The sequence below is a fragment of the Vulpes lagopus genome, chromosome 16, assembly GCF_018345385.1.
Source record: "Vulpes lagopus strain Blue_001 chromosome 16, ASM1834538v1, whole genome shotgun sequence".
Classification (NCBI taxonomy): Eukaryota; Metazoa; Chordata; class Mammalia; order Carnivora; family Canidae; genus Vulpes; species Vulpes lagopus.
In genome coordinates, this window is record NC_054839.1 from 16,257,784 (window position 1) to 16,278,677 (window position 20,894).

General features: G+C 40.8%; 1 protein-coding gene across 1 annotated transcript in view; it reads left to right on the forward strand.

Annotated features, from left to right (window-relative positions):
* The first annotated feature begins 684 nt into the window (after positions 1-684).
* The window catches only part of DCT (dopachrome tautomerase), a 34,100-nt gene continuing 13,890 nt past the window's right edge, over positions 685-20,894 (forward strand). Inside the window, exons 1-6 of the mRNA XM_041731330.1 lie at positions 685-1,265; positions 10,120-10,419; positions 12,812-12,912; positions 13,046-13,212; positions 15,685-15,864; positions 17,438-17,573. Coding sequence (XP_041587264.1) covers positions 875-1,265; positions 10,120-10,419; positions 12,812-12,912; positions 13,046-13,212; positions 15,685-15,864; positions 17,438-17,573 — 1,275 coding nt within the window. The 5' untranslated portion in view covers positions 685-874. The remainder of the gene's footprint in view (positions 1,266-10,119; positions 10,420-12,811; positions 12,913-13,045; positions 13,213-15,684; positions 15,865-17,437; positions 17,574-20,894) is intronic.

The following is a 20,894-nucleotide window of genomic DNA, read 5'->3' on the forward strand; positions in this document are numbered from 1 at the left end:
CTACTGCCTAGATGTGCTGAATAGGAGAATAGTACACGCTTATCTGGAGGGAAGAGGGCCCTTAATTGTGGAACAAAGCAATTCCTTGTATGTCAGCCCTAAATAAATATTTCTTTATTTCTGAAGTTGTGTGACCTCCTGTCGTGGTCTTTCTAGCACGTCAGGGAGCAGTCAGGAGTGAATTGTGGTTAGCAATGCACGCTTGTCTGTAAAGGCCTTTTAACGACAATGAGGAGCTCACTGCATCTATTGACTCCCCGGGAAGTCTGAGGTCACAAGCTTGGCTGGGGCACATGAGCCCAGATAATGAAGATGGTTTTGCCCTTTTGAAACAAAGCCAGCAACTGTATGCACTTCATTATACACTTTGGGTCATGTGCTAACAATGAGGGTTTCTCTAATACTAATCCCCCTAATGATGGCTTCTCCCAGCCCTTACACAAACCCCACCAGGCCCCGTGGTTTGGCACGCCAGACAGAATAAAGGCAGCACGGTGTTTGGCTTTTGAACTGAGTTCAAGGCAATTAAAGTTATGGGTAAGGAGGGAAGGAGGGGTTTAGAAATACCAGTATAATAAGTAGTATGACTGCAGTACCCCGTAAATTAACTCAATTAGACAAAGCCTGATTTAACGGGGGAAAGATGGTGAGAAGCGCTACCCTCATTAAATCTGGCTGTTAGAGGTGCTTCTAATGGTATTAAATTTGTTTTAGTTGTTTGAATCACATAAAATAGTCTGTGCGTGTGCACATACACATGTGCACACACGTGGGCTCTGCGATTTTTGTAGGTATTTTTTAAGGAGGAGAGGAATAGAACTGCAAAACAGAACTTTATCAACTCCCCCACCCCCCTAAACCAAAAATCGACTGAATGAAGCCTCAAGAGCTCAAGAGTGGAAGAGGAGGAGAAGGACAGGATAGGATCAGGGAGTGGAAAGCAAGAGGGAGCTCTCCTGCTGATAAAGCCATGAGCCCACTTGGGTGGGGGCTTGTGCTCTGTTGCCTGGGTGGTGGACTCCTACCTGGAGCCTGGGCACAGTTTCCCCGGGTCTGCATGACTGTGGACAACCTGATGGCTAAGGAGTGCTGCCCACCGCTGGGTCTGGAGCCAGCCAACATCTGCGGCTCTCAGGAGGGCCGGGGCCAATGCATGGAGGTGGAAACTGACGCCAGGCCCTGGAGTGGCCCCTATGTCCTGCGGAACCGGGATGACCGAGAAGGGTGGCCAAGGAAATTCTTCCACCGGACCTGCCGATGCACAGGTGAGGGAGGTGGGCAGAGCTGGGCGTGACCTGAGCCAGGTGGGGAGGCCCCCACTGGGCAAGGAGCCCCTTCTCAGGAAGAGATGAGACTCTTAAAATTGTTAGACTACGCTTTAAATGGCCAACCAAGTTTGTTTTTCACAGGCAGTGAACTGAGTAAGGCTGATGTCTTGGTTATATTTCTCACACCCTCTAGGATATCTAGTTATGGAAACCAAATGAATATAACATGGGCCAAGCCTGGTTATGTGAACTCATGCCAACATGCCATTGGCTTGTTTGTTGGAAGGGGAAGCTAACGAGCTCCAGAGTCAGCTTTGAACCTCAGAGCAAGTCCTTTCAAGATGGATTCAGTGGCCTCCCCTTCTGAAATGGGTTTGCACTTGTAGAAGAGGGGGTTGGGTAGCCTTGGCATCTAGAAGACAGGCAGGCGTCAAAGGCAGGTGTTCCGTGGTCCCAGCCTCAGCCTTTCTAACGTTTTGAACAGGTCTCAGGTAGAGTACATCTTGCTAGTTAAGGTTCTGTCTGGGTTGTCACTCTGCCAAAGTCAGAAGGATGTGGTAGGACAGGGCTTCAGTGAACTGGGGAAGAAGAGTCATAAGATAACAATGGCTTTTCCTGCTCTTACCTCGATTGGATGTGGGCAATTCGAAATTTGCTCAGTGTCCCTCTTTCAGACCTTGGTCTCTCTTACTACTCATTTCTTTGAAATCTCTGTGCATTTCTTATGCCTCCAGCTCTTCTGAGCCTTCCCAAATCCTCAGTGGAGTCTGTCTGTGTTCAGGAGCCATGCACAGCAGTGATAAACACTCAAAGGCTGGCAGGGCATTTGACACACAGCGCAAGCAAGAACTTTAGCAAAGCACTTGGCCACTGTTCTACAGCATCTAGCTGCATAACAAGTTCTCCTTTTAAAATTATTATTATTATTATTATTACTTACATTCACACATGGTAGGGAATACAGGTAATTGGGCTATGGAAGGATACAAAAAGGTAAACTAAGGAAAAGTACAAAGGACTTGGATGTTGGTGTAGGAATGATGTTAGTTTTTTTAACTTGCAAAAGTTTTGGCTGTATAATCTTTTTGTAGTCATATTGTTAATTCTGTGATTCAAAGGAACCATTAGTTTTGTGTTGGGTATTCATTGTGACAAAAGTATATTGAGCATATTCTATCCATTTTTTTCTAAGCTAATTGAGCACTGTCTTCTATAGACAGTATCTCATGGATTACCATGACTTTAGTCTGAGAAGCAGCAGATTTCATATTGCCTGTGTGATCTAAACCACATTATATAGTAACTTCTTTGTCTATGACTCAAAAATTCTTCTAGAACACTTGTTTCTGGGCCAACCAATGATAGAGTGCCACAACTTACAATGGTTCCATCTCCATTTATGAAATCCTGGGGCAGAAGATATTAAGAAATCAGATATGACTCTTACCTCGGTTCTTATCATCATCTGCTTTATATTTCTGACCTATCAAGTTTGTTTTGTTTTGTTTTGTCTTCTAAAGGCGGGGATGGAGAGAATAGAGAATAACAGAATAGAAGGGGTAATTATAATCTCCCTTTCCAGAAGGAAGACCTATAAATATTCTTCCAGAAGTGGCAGGAAGTTAGGGTCACAGTGGCCTTCTTCCTAACATAAAAAGGGATCCTCTGTTCTGAGGAGGATAAACATATACCTAGGAGGCAGTGGGTCAGAAACAGGATTTGTCCTGTGAGTCCAGACTGTTAAGGACATCACATGTCCGTAGGCCAGTCCAAGGAAGCAGAGTTCCCTTGGTGTGTATGGTTTTTTACAGCTGTTATCAAGGGCATGGCTGCTCTTGAGACCAACTACTAGGCTATAGCTCCCCACCCCTCTTCTATGATTTGATCTGTGTAGACTCATTCAGGACCATAGCTCTTTCCATACCAATTCTGGATGGCTCCACTTACGTTGACTAGCTTGTCTTATTCTTTGAGTCTCAGAGCATCAGAACAAGTCCTAGTGGATGAGCCGGGAACCAATTTATTATAAATAGTAATGATCATTCTGTGATGGGCCACACGTCCCAAAGCAAGACCTAGGACCTTCATTCAGCTTATTCTCCCCCAAAGAGTGAATTGCTTGCCCCCCAGCAGTAGTTCTTCATGGTTGGGGATGCAGTCTTCAGAATTTAAACCTGACCTTGAACCTCCAAAAGCTCTCCTCTCTGGTATCTTCATAATTTTTTGCAAATAGGGCCCTAGGATTCTTCTAGGACACCCAATATTTATTAAGCAAGAGATATAGGTTAGCTTCTAGAATCCACATTATTGATGACCTGAACTTTGTTAATGCAATGGAAAAACAAACAGACCATTTATCCATCAAGGGACATTTTTTTTAAAAAAAGAGTTTATTTATTTATTCATGAGAGACACAGAGAGAGAGAGAGAGAGAAAGAAAGAGAGAGAGAGAGAGAGGCAGAGACTGAGGCAGAGGGAGAAACAGGCTCCATGCAGGGACCCCAACATGAGACTCGATCTCAAGACTCCAGGATCATGCCTTGGGCAAAAGGCAACACGCTAAACCACGAGCTACCCAGGGATCCCCTGTTTTTAATTTTTGAGGAAGCTCTACAGTTTTTTTTTTCCATAGTGGCTGCACCATTTTGTGTTCCCACCAACAGTGCACAAGGATTCCATTTCTCCACATTTTAGTTAAGTGGTGTAATGGATGTATATTAAAAAAAAAAAAGGGAAGTCATGTAGTATGTGACAACATGGATGAACGTAAGAGGCATTATACGAAGGAAATAAGTCAGTCACAAAAAGATAAATAGGATATAATCCTACTTAAATGAGGTACTCAAATTTATAGAATCAAAGAGTGGAATGGAGGTTACCAGGGGCTGGGGAGTGAGACATAGAGTTAGTAATCAGTACACATAAAGTTTCAGTTAAGCAAGATGATTCAACTCGAGAGAGCTACTTTAGAACATTGCACCCAGTGTCAACAGTAACATATTGTACCCTTAAAAAAATGCCTTAAGGGGGCAGATCTCATGTGAAATGTTTTTACCACAATAAAATAAGATTTAAAAAGCTACTCCATAATCTTCACCAGCTTCAAGCTGGTAAAAGATATAGCTTAACAAAGAGAAATAAAAACAAACTCTGAAGGGGAAAAATCCCCTAAATTATATGCTCACATCCTCTAGAGACAATTTCTCTGTTCTCTGGAGGGATAAATTGAAACCAGAAGCTTACAGAACTTAATTGTCAGGAAGAGTCGAATTTCAGGAGACTTTGGCATTGGCTCCTCACCTTATATATCTCACTTGCCAGCTGGCATTTCTGAGAACATATCAGTTGCAGTTGTTTTTGGACTTTTGGAAAATGTGCACACTGAATAGTTTTTGAACGGTTGTTGAACTTCTTGTTTGTACAGTGACCAAGTGCCTCTGTTTTTCCAATCTCTGAAATGGGAATGATGATGAACCACACTTGTAAAACCTTTTTGAGCTCTGTAGATGAAAGGCTTTATGTGAGTATAAAGTATTGTTATTAAAATAATAGAATCTCTAATTAAAAGGAATAGGCTATTTAGAGTTCCTTGTAAATTCACTAATCGGTGGTCTTTAAGCATATTTAGTCTAATAGCCTTCTGAGGTGAGCTGATACAGTTCATGTAGGAACATGCACGGTTTGGTTGTTCTCACTTTTTTCCATTTCTATCCCAGTCCTAAGTAGGTTTAGGACTTTGTCTTTTTAAATTTAATTTTTGCCAAGGACATACTCAGTGGTAGATAGATTGGTATCTAGGGATCCTTTGGTTTTGTTTCTCACTCCATTTTCCAGTAAGATAATGCAATCTTTTCTAAAAGGCCTGTCTCCTTGTATTTTTTGCTGCTGCTATTGGTAGATTAAGGGAATAAATGAACTGAGCTTAAGTTGATGTAGGGAACCACTAGGGAATCTAAATTAGAGAAATAAACATTTTGAGCGCGGGACTTCCAAGTGAAGACACTTTTCAGTTGTCTGCAGCATTTTAATGAAATCTTTAGGTCACATTTAGAAGCTCAAAACATAAGAGAGGGACAGCCCGGGTGGCTCAGTGGTTTAGCACCACCTTCAGCCCAGGGTGTGACCCTGGAGACCTGGAATCGAGTCCCACATCAGGCTCCCTGCGAGGAGCCTGCTTCTCCCTCTGCTTGTGTCTCTGTCTCTCTTTCTCTCTGTGTCTCTCATGAATAAAGAAATAAAATCTTAAAAAAAAAAAAAACAAAAACATAAGAGAGGCCTGACTACAGAGCTTTTGGAGAGATGCTGGAAAAGGAATTTTTTACCTTTCTAGGGCACAGGTCAGCTCACATTCAGACAAATGCTTTCTTTCTTTCTTTTTAAAATTTATTGGGGTGTAATTGATATATGATATTATATTATTTTCAGATGCACAATACAGTGACCCGACACTTGTATACACTGTTCAGTGGAAGTTAATACCTAGTGATGTTGACTATATTCCTCATACTGTACGTTACACCCCCATGACTTCTTTATTTTGTCACTTGATGTTTGTTCTTCTTAATCCCCTTCACCCACTTTTGCCTCCTTCCCCACTTCAATTCTTTCTCAATATTCCTTCTACGTTGCTTTTCAGAGGCAAGGATGGTTTTGTAAAAAGAAACATCTTTGCTCAACATAATTGTAAGGCAGCTCTGGTCTTCTGAGTCAGAATTAATCATTTTGTCTTTTGTCTTCTGTGGTGTTTGGTTTATTCTTTTGTTTTCACTTTTCCCACAGTTGTGTTGGTGGTCCATTGCACATGTGCCCTTCATCTCCTGGATGAAGGCATTGTGCCTTCTTTCTTCTTCTTCTTCTTCTTCTTCTTCTTCTTCTTCTTCTTCTTCTTCTTCTTCTTCTTCTTTTTTAAAGATTGCATTTATTTATTCATGAGAGACACAGAGAGAAGCAAAGACATAGGAGGAAGGAGAAGCAGGTTCCCTGCGAGGACCTTGATCCCAGGACCCCAGGATCACTCCTGAGCCAAAGGCAGATGCTCAACCATTGAGGCCACCCAGGGGTCCCCATTGTGCTTTATTTCTATCTGTATCTTCTAGTAACTAATGCCTTTTATTCAATTATTCACCCACCCAACCAATGGTTATGTAGCCCCAGTTATGCTAGGCCCTTCAGGTATAAAGAGGGGAAAAACATGATTTTTTTAAGGTGTCCACAGTGTAGTCGATGAGGAAGACAGACATGAAAATATTTTTTACTATACTGCTTGTAAGTGGCATCTAGTAATAATAATAACACTTAATATAGAACTTACTATGTTCCAGACACTGTTCTAAGTGCTTAATATGTTAATCTACTTGTTTTCCACAAGGACTTTATTAGGTAGCACTCTCATCCTAATATGACAGGTTTGGAGAAGTGAAGTTCAAAGTTACAAAGCATGTAACTTCAAGCGGGAACACACCAAGTGGGAACACAGAGAGAGGCATGCTGAGTTTTGACTGGCCTTTAGGTGGCAGGTGTTAATGAATGATCTGTTGAATAAATAAATGAGGGAGATAATTATCTACTGATAATTTTGTTTCCAGCAACCAAAAATCATTGTAGTAAAGGAAGTGAAGGAATATTAAAACTCATGGCATAAGTTATGAATTATTCAATTTCAGCAAAATTTAAAGACAAGTTTTATGCATTTAAATGTAGAAATGAATTGATTATTATAAAAATTTGGGGGTGCTATTCCTTAGCATTTTGAAGGAGAGACTCACTCTTCTATTGTAAAGTGTGGCTATTTATTCATCTCCAGTCATCTGGCGGTAGGTAAATAGCTGGAAGCTTGGGCATTTAGTAGTCTTTGGATGTATTTTTTTCACTCACTCCTCAAAAATATTGCTGTAAAAGTTGCCAGAGAAGGTGATACATTTTAATCAAAGGTGTTTTGAAACAGATATACAATTTTAGTAGGTTTCCTGGGGGTGGGGTGGGGTGGGGTGGGGGAATAACCCTAGAGCTTGATGTATAGCAGCTGGTACTGTAGTAGTTGTTCAATAAATATTTATAAATAGTTTGTATGTAATAGCTTCACTCTAGTAATGTAAATTTTAATGTTTAACCAAAAATATTAAAAAAACATGTTTCAGTCTTGGGACTAGTAGAATTTTTTCCTTTTAATAATTTTTTATTTATGTTCTCATATGATGTTACAATATAAAAAACTACAGCTAACTGAACTATGTGAGGATACATAGGATATTTTGTATGTTACAAGGAGGGTAGAACCCAAATAAATTACCTTAAGAAAAATTCTTCCTACTCATGATATTTTTAATGACATTTTCTTTAACCATAAAAAAGTCTATTGGGTTAGTAGAACAGGAGGACTGTGTATTTTTGTTTACATAATACAAATGCTAATTGTTTTGTTTCATGCTATTGTACAATTTTCTTTGTCTTTAGAAATTCAAATGATCCTCTCTCTGCTATGGTCATAGCATTTTTTGCTTACCTCTGCTTTGGTATTTACAGTTTATCAAAATTATTTGCAAGGCCTGCTTTTCCTCTAATCCATAAGGATAGGGAGAAAAAGAAGAAATTTTTATTTTAAGAGAAGAAATATTATGTATATTGGATTATCTACCACATGATTTATACTTTTATGTTTTTAGTTAATTTTTCAAAAAAAATTTCAGCTTTATTGAGATATGGCTATAAATAAAAGTGCAAGATTTTTAAAGTGCACATCGTGGTGATTTGGCTTTATGTTTCTTTTATTCATTCAACAAATATTCATTTTGTACAAGGCTAAGCACAGACCTAGGCAGTGGAGAAACTGTCTTCCAGTTGTCTGTATCTGAGACAAGTAGATAATTACTGTTGGTGTGATCAATCTAATGGAAGGGGCATAGGAGGTTCCAGGGAATTCAGGGCAAGAACATCTGACCCTGACATGTAGAGTCAAGGATGACCTTGTAGACCACCCACTGTGAGGCTGCAAGCAGGTGTAGGCAACCCAGGCAAAGAGGAATTTAAGGAGATGAGGGGAAAATGCTGTGGACTGAAGTAAGAGCAAGTAAAGAGGTCTGGAAGGGGGAAGAAGGGGAGGAAGAGGAGGAGGAGAGCAGAATTGGTCTCCACATTAATGCTTTATGTAACCCTTCTTTTTTAAAAAATATTTTTAAATGTATTTATTCATGACACACACACACACACACACACACACACACACAGAGATTGAGAGAGAGGTAGAGGGAGAAGCAGGCTCTCTGTGGGGAGACTGATGCGGGACTCAATCCCAGGACCCTGGGATCACAACCTGAGCTAAAGGCAGACGCTCAACCACTGAGCCACCCAGGTGCCCCTTTATGTAGCCCTTCTAATCCCCTGGGAGATAAGCATTGCCATCCCCTTTGGTTTCAACATTTTGCTCCAATCATACTTAAATGTTTACTCCCTAATTGATCACCACCTAAGGGATGAGGTGCTGGTTAAACCAAAAGCAGTAATTAAGACTGGAAAGGGAAAAGTCAAGGACGAGTTGAAAGGTTTTCCACTATAGATGCTAATCAGAAAGATGCTTAGTTCACATGACTAGTACTCATTCCCAGGTTGATACAGCAGAGACATTTGTGCTGTGGATGGGGAGCCCTGCAGTGATTTGCACTTCTTGATACCATAGTGGCTAATTTACCTTTATGACCTGCTAGTCTCCATCAATTTTGTCTTAACTCTGTCTCCTTTGTGAAATAAACCAGCTTTTGTAATGTTAGATTTCACCTAAATTCCTGGAAATCAGCTTATTTATTTTGGTTCCACCTTGAGCTTGGTGTTTATTCTCTTCCTTCTCTAAATCAATGGAACCACTCTGTGTTGGCCCTTTGGTGTGTGCCACAGGATAGTAGGGCTCAGCCGCGTGGACACCCAAGAGTGCTGTGTAGCCTGGCGGGGGGCGGGGGTGGTGGGATGTGGGGAGGACATTGTGTGTGTGGGGTGACATGGTGTGGGCAGGGACACCTGCATGAGCCATGAGAGGAGGGATATCTGGGAAAGTGGCACGTGGATTGGTTTGCTAGGGCTGCTGTAACAGAGTGCTACACACTGGGTGGCAAAGAGAAACTCATTGTCCCACAGTTCTGGAGGACTGAGGTCCCAGATAGAGGTGTCAGCAGGGTTAGATTCTTCTGGGCCTCCCTCCTGCTTTGTCCAAATTTCCTCTTCTTATAAGGACATCAGTTGTATTGGATTTGGGGCCACCTAATGACCTCATTTTTAACTTTATTAAGCCTTTGAAGACCCTAGCTCCAGATATAGTTATATGCTGAGGAAGTAGGGGTTAGAACTTCAATGTACACATTTTGAAGGGACACAGTGACATGGTCCACCCATAACAGCATGTGAAACCTTTCATCCTCCTTCTTTTAAGGATTTTATTTATTTGAGATGGAAAGAGAGATAAAGAGAGAGCATGAGAGAGGATGAGAGGATGGGGGGAGGAGGGAGGAGGAGGGACAGAGCAGAGGGAGAAGCAGGCTCCTCACTGAGCAGGAAGCCCCACATGGGGCTCTATCCCAGGACTCTGGGATCATGTCTTGAGCCCAAGGCAGGGGTTTAACTGACTGAGTCACCAGGGTGCCCCTCTTTGCTGGGAGTATTTCTAAGGAACTCCAGTACTCAGTTCACTTGAAGATGCAACCATTTCAAGAGAAGAGTAAAGGAAGGAAATTGGCTTTCTTTGCCCTCTTGTAACAACTTCATGTTCTCTTTTCTTTCCCAGAGCACAAATTCAGAAATTTCTTCCAACTACATAAACTGACTCCCTCTTCCATCTCTCCTTTTTTTTCTTTTAAAAATAAACTAGGACATTATGGTGGCTACAACTGTGGAGTTTGCAAGTTTGGCTGGACCGGCCATGACTGCAATCAGAGGAAAGCTCGGGTTATTCGGAAAAATATCCATTCCTTGACTCCTGAGGAGAGGGAGCAATTCTTGGAGGCCTTAGACCTTGCAAAGAACACGACACACCCGGACTACGTGATCACCACACAACACTGGCTCGGCCTGCTTGGGCCCAATGGGACCCAGCCACAGATTGCCAACTGCAGCATTTATGATTTCTTTGTATGGCTCCATTATTACTCTGTTAGGGATACTTTATTAGGTAGGTTTTTTCCTTAGCCGAGGGTATATTATTATCATTTGGGGCTGTGGAGGAATGGGTGGGGAAGTAATTTCAGGCAGGTTAATTAACAAGAGAGCAACCTCAGGGAGGGTTAGGCTTATGAAAGTCATAGGATGATCAAATGCTGCCTGAAGCTACAATGAAACACTTTCTACCAGTATGTTGGCTGACATTTGGGAAAATGTTTTCTCCTGTAGTTTGTGTTTTGGGTTCAAAGTCTAAACTGTCCTTTATGAAGCTGTTAATCCTCAAAGGCAAGAGTTGGTGAAGCAGAGGCAAATTCCTTTTGATTCTAGAAAAAAACATGTCAAAATCTGGCCACAGAAGCCTTCTCTGACATTAGTCCTCAGATTAGAGGAATTAACTGGACATGCGCTAAAGCACATGAAGCTTCTTTGAGCAGAATTAGAGTGTTTGTGTAGAAAGTGCATTTTATTAAACTCACGTGTGTTGGTCTTTAGACTTTTGAGTCATTTATGGTGTCCATAATATGGTGCATCGCTGCTGGGATCCTCGGGTTCTTTTGGAGTTGTATTGTCAAGGAAGAGCATAAACTGCTCCAGCAATGGAGAGGCAATGTAGAGTTCCTCCTGAACAGTCCCCTTGGACTGTTAGAGGGGATACTCGGGAGCATGGTGCCCTGCCTTTCTAGATCCTAGAAATTGGGGGCCTGTGTAAGACTTGGAATGGGGGGGATGTTTGTTAGGAACTTCATTAATCTAGGAGGACCAGTTATGCCCTCAGATATTTCTTAGTCAGTGGATGCCACAGATGCTGTTTCACTCCAGGGAGATGTGAATCCATTCCTGGTTCTGCTTGGTGCAGTTATTTTTTTTCTTAAAATTTTAAAAGATTTTATTTATTTATTCATGAGAGACACACACAGAGAGGCAGAGACATAGGCAGAGGGAGAAGCAGGCTCTCCATGGACAGCCTGATGGGGGACGATCCCAGGACCGCAGGATCATGACCTGAGCCAAAGGTAGACACTCAACCACTGAGCCACTGAGGCATACCTTCCTTTTTCCTTTCTTTTCTTTCTTTCTTTTCTTTCTTTCTTTCTTTCTTTCTTTCTTTCTTTCTTTCTTTCTTTCTTTCTTTCTTTCTTTTTCTTTTCTTGGTGCAGTTCTGAAGCTTTGGCTGTACCTATTATCTCCACCTTTGGGGCCCCTTGTTGGGGTCAGGGTGAATTGAGGCATCAAGCTCCCTTTGAGTAGTCAGATTCTCACTAGAATTGTCTGTCCTTGTGTTTATCACTGGTTCCCCGTCGCTTGATGTCACCTCATTAGTTTGTTTTGGAATATTAAGCTTTGTTCTGAATTAAAACATTTAAAAAGGACAGACTACATAGCCATGAGCAGCGATAGCATTTCTTTCCTCAGTGTGAGTCCTTTAAAATCTTGCCTCTCAAAAAAAAAAAAAAAATCTTGCCTCTCAGGTAAGCATCTGTCTTTCTTTATCAATAGATAAGGAGGCTCTTCTGGCTATAAACCTTTATAGCTTTCCTGTCATCGCTTGGAGAAATTTTTGTTTTATGAGAGGATAGTATCTCAAGAGAGAAAGAAGACTATAGTTTCTGGTCATACCTAGGAATTAAATTTATATTCGTGTCTGTTCAGTTCTCTGAAGTTATTATAGGTACTTTGAAAAAGAACTAAAGTTAGCGAAAGTTTCTACATAACCATCAAAAACTGTTATGAAAGCAGAAGAAGGATGGAACAGGCAGTAAGGGGGTCATTAAATTGCCCAAAGCTTTTCACTAAAACTGGCAGTTCCAGTGGCCAGCCAAATTGGTTTGAATATATTTTTCTCTCTTCTAGTCTTGGCAACCATGCTTGTCAGCTAGTGGTTGTAACTGATTGATGGCTGAGGCAAAATCCATAGAAGTTCTTTTTGGTGACATAAATGCCTGAATTAGGACGAAATGTAGTTGAAGTTGCTTTATTACTAATTAATCCCTCTCTTATAAATGTGTGCATTTGTAAGGAATAAGTTAGAAAATGTCTTTCAAAATATATTTCCCTGAGGTCTTGATGATCGAATCTTTCGGATATGCTTATTTCATCTTGCTGTAATGTTACTTAAAAAATTAAATATTTGGCAGGGACTCTCAAAGCTAAAAGTGACCTGAATGTTTCTAGATCTCTGTTGACAATCAAACTTTTGAGAGATGGAGAATTTATTCTAGAAGTGTTAGTTGCTTCTGAAATTGTTTTATTGCTGTTGCTTTCAGAGAGATAAATAAAAAAAAACAATTTTTTTTTTTCAATTAAAACAGCATGGACTTATTGGCTCTGCAGGCACATCCCACTGGCATAAGGTTTCACATTTAAAATTCCACGATCTTTAATATGTTTCCCAACTGTTTTAGGACCAGGGCGCCCATACAAGGCCATAGACTTCTCACACCAAGGTCCTGCCTTTGTTACCTGGCACCGGTACCATTTGTTGTGGCTGGAAAGGGATCTCCAGGTTGGTCAAAACTAAGCATTTGGTATTTTTAATTTTGCATTTGGTCAAGACCCATGTTAGTGTTTGCTTTATATGCTTTCTTATTGCATTTGATATTATGAGTTAAATAACTGGCTGTGCATTTTGCTTTTAGCAACTTATCGGCAACGAATCCTTTGCTTTGCCCTACTGGAACTTTGCTACTGGGAGGAATGATTGTGATGTGTGCACAGACCAGCTTCTTGGGGCAGCGAGACAAGATGATCCAACTCTCATTAGTGAGAACTCAAGATTCTCCAACTGGGAAATTGTCTGTGATAGGTAAAGTCACATGTACCTGCAATAAAAATCCAGAGACATATTTTCTTATGCATGAGAGATGGAGAGGCACTTTATATTTCAGTTCCGAATGCATGCTGGGTTCTTTTTACATGTTTCCGAAAATGATTTTCCTGAGGGAAGTGGGATTTAAAAGAAATTCTAAGCCCTTTTATTCAAAAAAATTGAGGTATAGAAATCGCACTTGTGAATTGAATGTGCTTGGTTATCATTTCTAGATCAACTGTTTTAAAATTAGAAGTAGGGGATCCCTGGGTGGCTCAGCAGTTTGGCGCCTGCCTTTGACCCAGGGCATGATGCTGGAGTCCCAGGATCGAGTCCTGCATCGGGCTCCCGGCATGGAGCCTGCTTCTCCCTCCTCCTGTGTCTCTGCCTCTCTCTCTCTCTCTATGTCTATCATAAACAAATAAATCTTAAAAAAAATTAAAAATAAAATTAGAAGTAGTTTCTGCATTCAGCCAAACATTTCTTAAGTACTGATTATATTCCAAGCAGTGTAATCATTTTTTTTTGTTTTTTTTCCTCAAGCAGTGTAATCGTATGACAATACAAGGATGAGTAAAATCGAGCTTCCCTTTTGCATATTGTTTTATATTTACCAAGGCAGATTGCTTGTAAACAAATTACAGTACAGTGTGAAAAGTATCATGATTGATGTAAGTGCAAAGCTAGGAAGAGAGGGAAAGTCTCTAAGAGGCAGAGGCACAGACCTCAAGCAGACGTAAGAGAGTGTGGTAAGGCTGTCCTAGGTAGAGGGAACATCATGTCTAAAGCTGGAAAAGTCTTTGGTAACACCCTGGGATGGCTGGACCATAAGGCGAGAGTGAGCGGAAAGGGACAGGGGATGGAGCAGGGCAGAATGATCTCTGAAGTATTGAAGAACACATCATAAGCAAATTGAAAAACCTGCAGCCCATGGAAAATCCTGTCCTCAGTGATACCTTACATTTGTTTTTTTTCTTGACACACATCTCAGAAAAAGATTCCCCAAGAGGCTCCTCTGTCTTCCTTTATTTATCTGTTTCCTCCAAATCCTCTGGTTTTTAACCCTATTGCTACCTAGCTCCCCTGCCCTGTGTCTTTCTCCTGCTCCATGGCACTGAGCTTCTTTGTCAACGCCTTCCTTCAGTCTGGGCATGTTTGCAGGGGTGTAGGCCAACCTAGCAGGGATCCCCTCTCCTACATCCTAAGCTTTTCCTACAGCCTGCTGGATATTACTCCACAACATGTAGGGATGTCATAAGTGCTCTTTAATGTGGTGGTATAATTCCATAAAGCACCATTTCTCATAGTGCCTTGGGGTATTAGTAGGTGGTATGCAAAGAGAGATTCCTATGATCAAATTTAGGGAATATTGAGTTAAAAAGGTTTTAAATTTGAAACTATCTCAGAACTTTTCCTCTGGAAGTCTATTATTAGAGGTTGCCTAAACTTACCTGACTCTGGCACCTTTAATTCATAGACCATGTCACTGGCACATGTTTAAGAAATGCTGCCTTCGAGGCCTTTTTTTGCCTTATTGTTAGGGACTGGCCTCTTTGATTCTCACATGTGTGCTGATTCTATTCTCACATACCCATAACTATCCCCATTAAAACACACACAGAGGGGCACCTGGGTGGCTCAGTGGTTGAGTGGCTGCCTTTGGCTCAGGTCGTGATCCCAGGGTCCTGGGATTGAGTTCTGCATCAGGCTCCCCGCAAGGAGCTTGCTTTTTTGTCTGCCTATGTCTCTGCCTCTCTGTGTGTATCTGTCATGAATAAATAAAATCTCAAAACACACGCACACACACACACACACACACACACACATAAAGAAACATCTTCAATATTTTATATCCCACAACGAAGTAATGCTCTACTGGTAGAATTCCAGACCGTAGCAGGTATACTCTTTAATGGGTGTGGAACCTTTTTGGCCTCCTTGTTTACCCCATATTCATCCCCATTGCCTTGGAACATTTTCTGACACAGCATTTCTCTTGACATTTGTCCTCTACCTAGTTTCATCTGCTTTTTACTCTTGCACCCTACGTTTGCCTTCATTTTGCCTAAAATGTTCTCCTAGCTTTACACAGACACTTCTGCCAAAACTGGCTTAGCTCCGTATAAAACAGGTCACTCTGCTCAGTTGCTCAACTTCAGTTACTCAACAACATTCAAAGGCACCTCCTAGGAGTCAGCATCTTGCTCTGGAGATCTTACTTTCCAGTAAAATGGCACTTTGTCTTCATAGTTATGCATATATTCATATTTTGTGCATCTGGGTTTTTGAAACTTCTTAATCCATAATTACTTTTGGAGGTAGTACTTTTACCATGTATTTTTGACCTTCTTAAGGTAACTCTAATAAGACTTAATCACAACTAAGATCTTGATTTTTTTGGTTGGCCCAAAGTTTTGATACTATTCACAAATTAAAACTTATTATTTTTACTCTCCTTACAACCTATAGCCTAGATGATTATAACCGCCGGGTCACCCTGTGTAATGGGACCTATGAAGGCCTGTTAAGAAGAAATCAAGTGGGACTAAACAGTGAGAAATTGCCAACTTTAAAAGACATACAAGATTGTCTGTCTCTCAAGAAGTTTGACAGCCCCCCTTTCTTCCAGAACTCTACCTTCAGCTTCAGGTTGGTGCTCTAAGCTCTGTTAGATTGGCATTTTAAAAATACTTTTAAGATTTTCATGCCACTGGTCGTAATGAACTGGAAGGAAATCCAGTTGTTGGGAGCCATGTATAAAGCTAAGTAAGCAGAAGGCCTTGACATGTGAGGATAAGGAACCAGTGTTAGGAAAGTCATCATCCACCCACTATAATGAATAGTGTAGTTTTAATTTTTTCTAACTTAGCTATTCAAACCCATCATTTATATTTCTAATTTCACATATATAGGTACAGTCTTCAGAACCAGGGTACTTCACTAAATATAGTATTTAAAAAATATTTGCTCATGCTCTTTTTCTTTTCTTTTAAATTTATCAGCCATAGACCTAAGATTGAAATCTGAGATCTCAGAGGAGTATTGTAAGCCAAATGCAACTCAAGTTACAGCACAGCAATGACATTACAATACTTGAAATTTAAAGGCCAACTAATAATTCTCCCCCTCTAAAAAGACTTTAAGAATTGTGAGAAATAAGTAGGGATATAAATAAGATTTTAAGCAAAGATGAATGGGGCTCCCAAAAGGCATGGTGAATAGATTCATGGTCTTTTCCCAAACCAAATTCTCTCTCTCCTAACTGTGTGTGAATTATACAGCTGATGGGTTATATGGGGCTGGGGTGGGGCAAACTGAAAAATGCAAAGGTTGTGCTAAGTGCAGCAGAGCTCACAGTCTGTGTGGGGGTTGGACATGGCTCTCAGAGTAGTGTCAAAGGTCATATAAAGGCTGACATTTAAGATTGTTTGGAAATGCATTCGTTTTTCACAGTAGTAAAAATGCTATTGAAATGGAGTGCAATCTTTATAGATTTGAGTTAAGGGAGTGATTATCAAAATACGGTGCCTAGACCACCATAAATGGCATCACTTGGGAGCTAGTTAGAAATATAAATATGAAGACCCAGCTCACACCTACTGAATCAGAAATTCTGAAAGTGGGGCATGAAATATGTGTTTTTTTCCAGTGATTCCCATACATGCTTAAATTTGAGGATCACTGAGTTAGGATAAGGACAATTTGAATTTCCTAAAAATGAGGAGGAGAAAAAGACAAGGATAGGAGGAATTTGGTTGAGCTGAATTTAGAATGCTGAATATATTATAGTCAAGCTAGAGGTTTACTTAGTTGAAAAATGGGACTATAAGATTATATGTTAATTCAAAAAATATTTCTGATCACAGAGCCTATGCTGGGCATGGTACTGAGCTCTGGCAATGAAAATCTGAAAAAAACAGTCTGTGTGCTCTAGGAGATCATAGTCTGGCACAGGAGAAAGATATGAAGAATTGTCATACAGTACATAAAAGAGGTTTAATCCAACTGAGCAGGTGCAAAAGTAGCATTGATTAAGAGTTCCAGCCCCGTATAGAAGATCATCATTAAAAGTTGGAGTTAATTTGTAGTTAATTAGCTATGACAGAGCTGCCCATTTCCCTACCCCATATCAAGTTAGAAGACTATTATTTAGGTTAGAAACAATAAAAAGAGACCTTTGTCAATTGTAACTGTTGTCATTGACAAACTGATTTTCTCTCAGGAATGCCCTGGAAGGATTTGATAAAGCAAATGGAATACTGGACTCTCAAGTGATGAGCCTACACAACTTGGTTCATTCCTTCTTGAATGGGACAAGCGCTTTGCCACATTCTGCTGCCAATGATCCTGTTTTTGTGGTATGTTCAAAGGCTCAGAATAGATGAAAAATTTTCTACATTTGATGTTGGATTTATTTGCTTTTCAGTAAGATTAAGGTTTGGTGTGTGTTTTATTCTCTTTGTGAACAAAGGGATGTATTCATATGTAAATTTATTTATTCTCCACCCTAGAGGTGGTTAGATAGTATTTAAACTCCCCTTTTCACACACCCATGCTTTAGAGATGGTTAGTTTTGGAATGACACCAGACAGGAGTTTATAGTTGAGAGGTGGATTCATAAGTTAGCATAATGATATTATATCACAATTTAGCATAATTTATATAACAAGTTAGTATAATGACAATAATTTTTCAGTGATAAAATGAGTGATGCTGAAGATGAGTGTAGAACCACCATGACTCTTGCACGAAGCCCAGCCACCTGGCACCTTTGGGGCAGCACACGAAGTCCACAGCTCTGTTTGGTGTTTGGCCCTGGCCCCCTCACTTCACAAAGTATTATGCCTAAAAATGAGCTACTCCTGGGGTCATAATATCATTGTGTCCCAGTTTGGACTGAATCTTCCATGTAAGACACTTGTCAGAAGAGAGTGTGAACCTCCCTGGGTGTACAAGAACAGGTTCTTTTACTCATTCGGTGTCTACTTGTTGATCAGCATAGGTTTACCAGAATCTGGTCTTGCTTTCATGATTATATGTCACCTAGTAACAAGTTTATTCGAGATGGTGAGGACTATGGCAATACCCACCCACTATGAACACCCGGTCGTGCTGAACAGAAAAATTGATTTGGGTCAGTTTGCAAAGTTGCAGGTATATTCAGCCATTTCTTTTTTGCTTGCAAATGAACAGATTCTACTCAAACTAATTTAGGAGAAAAATTGATTTATTGACTTAAATAACTGGGAAACTGAGGAGTGCTGCTGGTTTCAGGTATTGCTGAATCTGTGGGCTCAAATGATGTCAGCTCTGTCCCTGTCTTCATAAGCAACCTCTTCCCACGTGGAATTGAGCTAGCCAGGAACCTGCATGCTACCAGCTTAGCAAGTGGGGGAGCAGCCATGTTACCATAGTAACGGAGACAGTCTCAGGATTGGCCAGGCCTGGATGATCTGCCTTCTGTGAACCAGTGTGGCAAGGGGAATGAGGTATTCTGATTGGCCAGAGCAAGGTCACATGTTCATCGCCTCTGTCGGAGCAGGTGTGTGAACCCCCACACACTCCACTCTAGGGAGCTCCCTGCAGGGAAGAAAGTTTGTATTAGTCAGCAGAGGGGTGGAGAGTGAGGAAGGAGGCTGGATAGAAAAAATGACACATGCCTTTAGTTAATATAAAAACCACATTTGGTGTTTCTTAATTAAAAAAAAAAAAAAAAAGAGGGATCCCTGGGTGGCTCAGCGGTTTAGTGCCTGCCTTCGGCCCAGGGTGTGATCCTGGAGACCCCGGATCAGGTCCTATGTCAGGCTCCCTGAATGGAGCCTGCTTCTCCCTCTGCCTGTGTCTCTGCTTCTCTCTCTCTCTCTCTCTCTCTCTCTCTGTGCCTCTCATGAATAAATAAATAAAATCTTAAAAAAAAAATTGTATGTATGTATGTATGTATTTATTTATTTATTTATTCATGGGAGACACAGAGAGAGGCAGAGACACAGGCAGAGGGAGAAGCAGGCTCCATGCAGGGAGCCCGATGCAGGACTCGATTCCAGGACCCCAGTATCACACCCTGAGCCGAAAGCAGATGCTCAACCATTGAGCTAATAAACACCCCTGATGCTTCTTAATTTCCTAATTGCCTTCATATCCCTGAGAGTAAATACAGCCAGGACAGCGGGCCGCTGTTGACTAGGGTGAAATCTCATAGTTCTTTAAAATTCAAAGTGTGATGGACCCCCACTTGATGTGCTTGAGTCTGATTTCTGTCTCACTTTAAAACAAAAGGAAAAACAGAAAGAAACTTGACGCTGGGATTGTAAATAATCCAAGTTTTGTTAGTTTTAAAAATGTGTTTACCAAGGGCCTCCCAGACAGTGCCAGGCCAGCTCCAGGATGTCTGGGGTTACTTTCTTCCCCCCTTAAATACAGCTCACCCAGAGTTAGCTTAGAACCTTTAGATATCTTAAAAATTTGTATTCTAGCTGCTAACCCCCTCCAACCATCTCCACTTTACAGATACTTAACTCATTATCCACTATTTTAACATTGTCTGTTTTCAGGGTTGTGTGTCTTGGATTGATGGTTTCTGAGCAATTAGAAGAAGAAATTGCACCACTGGTCCTTTTTTTTTTTTTTTGAGAGTATTTTGATGAATTGTTATTAGTATAGATTGTATAGTAATAAGCACTTTTTCCAGAGTTTTCCTAACCGTAATGTTAATTTTATCAATGAATCTTAGTCTGCTTGGGTTGCCATGACAAAAATAAAATAGACTGTTAAACAACAGAAATTTATATCTCACAGTTCTGGAGGCTGAAAGTCCAGGAGCAAGGCACTGAATGCCATAGTTCCTGGTGAAAGCCCTCTTCCTAGCTTACAGACCACTGCCTCCTTGGTGCTGTGTTTTTACATAGTGGAGAGAGAGGCAATGAGTTTTCTAGTGGTGTTTCTTCTTATAAGAACACTAGTCCTATAATCTCAGGGCCCCACACACATGACCGTGTTTAACCCAATAACCTCCTTGTACGTCCCATCTCTGAATACAGTCTCATTGGGGGTTAGGGCTTCAACAATGATTTTGAGAGGGCCATAATTCAGTCCATATCATAATGTATCCTGAAACCATCAGTTTACAGCAGTTTGTTTTTTGGACTCCAGGGAGGCCACGTCAAAAGAGCCCTGGATTAAAAATTAAATAAGTTTTTTATTTAGTCCTGTATTGTGTAATTTTGGGAGTCTCACTGAACTGTGTGAAGCCTCTGTTTCCTATGCTGCAAAGGGCAGGTCACAGGGCTTGATGTGGTGTTAGAGGAGAGTGGTGTGCTCATTAAGGCAACACTTAATAGATTAGAATAATATGAGACTGCCTTAGAAACTGCCAAATACAATACAAAAATTATAAAACAATAATGTGTTCTTACGGTAGTCGCTGGGAAAGAATTAGAGAACTGTATGTTGGCTCTGAATTTCCAAGCCTTAATTAAGATTTCTTTATCTTGTTCTCCATAACAGACTGTTGTGCCCTAAGGCAATTTTACTGACAAGAAATACTTAGGTATTTCAAAGATGATTTATTATTTTTACTCCACCCAGGGTACAAAAAAGGAGATATGAAGAGGGAGGGTAAAGGTATAGCTCACAATGCTCTAGGCTTGCCTGGTGGTATGAAGGTCTAGGTAGCTTTCTGG